This window comes from Humulus lupulus, chromosome 9, assembly GCF_963169125.1.
Source record: "Humulus lupulus chromosome 9, drHumLupu1.1, whole genome shotgun sequence".
NCBI lineage: Eukaryota > Viridiplantae > Streptophyta > Magnoliopsida > Rosales > Cannabaceae > Humulus > Humulus lupulus.
In genome coordinates, this window is record NC_084801.1 from 119,622,323 (window position 1) to 119,623,994 (window position 1,672).

Here is a 1,672-nt window from a genome sequence, read left to right on the forward strand (position 1 = left end):
CAAAAGCCGCAGGCCAATTGTTGACATGGGCGGTTGAACTTGGATAGTTTGATATCTCTTATTCACCACGAGCAGCAATAAAAGGACAAGCTTTGGCCGACTTTGTCGCAGAATTCACTAGACTTCTAGATAGCGAGCAACCAGAAGAGCTTGGAGAGCCTGAACCTCAAAGCCAAACTCCCTCATGGAAGTTGTTTACATATGGCTCTTCTAATGAGCATCACGCTGGAGCCAGAGTGATTTTGATAACGCCTGAAAGGCATCGATTTCACTGCGCGATTAGATTCGACTTCACCGCTTTAAACAACGAAGTCGAATATGAAGCGCTGCTCATAGGATTACGGCTAGCCAGAGACATGCACATAAAGTCACTTGATATCTACAGTGACTCTTAGTTAGTGGTCAATCAAATCATTGGAGAATACCAGGCCCAAGGATTAAAAATGGTCGCTTACTTGAATAAAGCGAGGGATCTATTGGTGCAGTTTGATAAGTACACTCTCCAGCAAGCACCTCACGACCAAAATTTAAACGCTGATGCTTTGGCCAAGTTGGCAAGTGCCAAGGATGCTGATACCCTAAACATAGTGCCAATTGAGCGACTATCTGCTCCAAGCATCCAAGCAGAAGATGCATCTTTGGTGATTCAAGCGGTGGATACATGGATGGCACCTTACATGGAGTACCTGACGAAGGGTGTGTTACCAGCAGATAAAAACAAAGCCAGGACTCTTCAGTGGCAGGCAGCTAGGTATATCCTGGTTGAATGAATCTTATACCGAAGAGGATACTCAATGCCACTCCTCAGGTGTATTTCGAGGGAAAAGGCCAAAGAATTAATGAAAGAGGTCCACGAAGGCTTTTGTGGAGACCATGCTGGGGGGCAGAGCTTATAAAAAAAGATCCTAAGGCAAGGATACTTCTGGCCAACAATGAATGAAGACTCGATGGAATTTGTGCAGAGGTGCGACAAGTGCCAGAGGTTCTCCAAAATTCCATAAGTGGCCCCTAATGAACTAAAATAGATGCAAAGTCCGTGGCCATTCGCAGTCTGGGGTATAGACCTAATCAGATCTTTGCCCACAGGAAAGGGTGGCGTCAAGCACGCCGTGGTGGTCGTCGATTACTTCACAAAATGGGACGAAGCTGAGCCACTTGCAACCATAACAACCAAGAAAGTGCTGGATTTCGTGGTTAAAAACATTGTTTGTCGCTATGGATTGCCAAGAAAAATTGTCTCAGACAACGACACACAATTCGATAGTGATCTGTTCACAGATTTCTGTGAACGGCATGGAATTATCAAGAGCTTTTCTTTAATTTCTCACCCACAGGAAAACGAACAGGTGGAGGAAGTCAATAAGACACTTAAAGATACTCTGAAGAAAAGACTTGAAGAAGCAAAGGGGGCATGGCCAGAACAATTGCCTGAAGTCCTCTGGTCGTACAGAATGTCCCATCGCACAGCAACAGGCCATACCCCATTTTCCTTAGCTTATGGATATGAGGCTATGTTTCTTGTTGAGTTAGATCCGACATCGTATCGAACAATAACATACGATCAAGGCTCTAATAGCCAGCTATTGATGGAATCTCTAGATTTGGTCAATGAAAAGCGAGAGCAAGCCCAATTCCGAGTAGCAGCTTATCAGCAAAAGGTCGCCCGGTATTT

At 44.9% G+C, this 1,672-nt stretch overlaps 1 protein-coding gene across 1 annotated transcript; it reads left to right on the top strand.

Moving 5' to 3' along the window:
• Positions 1-443: 443 nt before the first annotated feature.
• On the top strand, positions 444-770 carry LOC133799980 (uncharacterized). The gene has a single exon (XM_062237961.1). It carries the CDS (start codon positions 444-446, stop codon positions 768-770), a length of 327 nt encoding a protein of 108 aa, XP_062093945.1.
• Positions 771-1,672: the final 902 nt, after the last annotated feature.

What these genes read in the sequence shown, in the direction of transcription:
- LOC133799980 (XM_062237961.1), top strand. Translation starts at nt 444, where the DNA reads ATGGTCGCTTACTTGAATAAAGCGAGGGATCTATTGGTGCAGTTTGAT.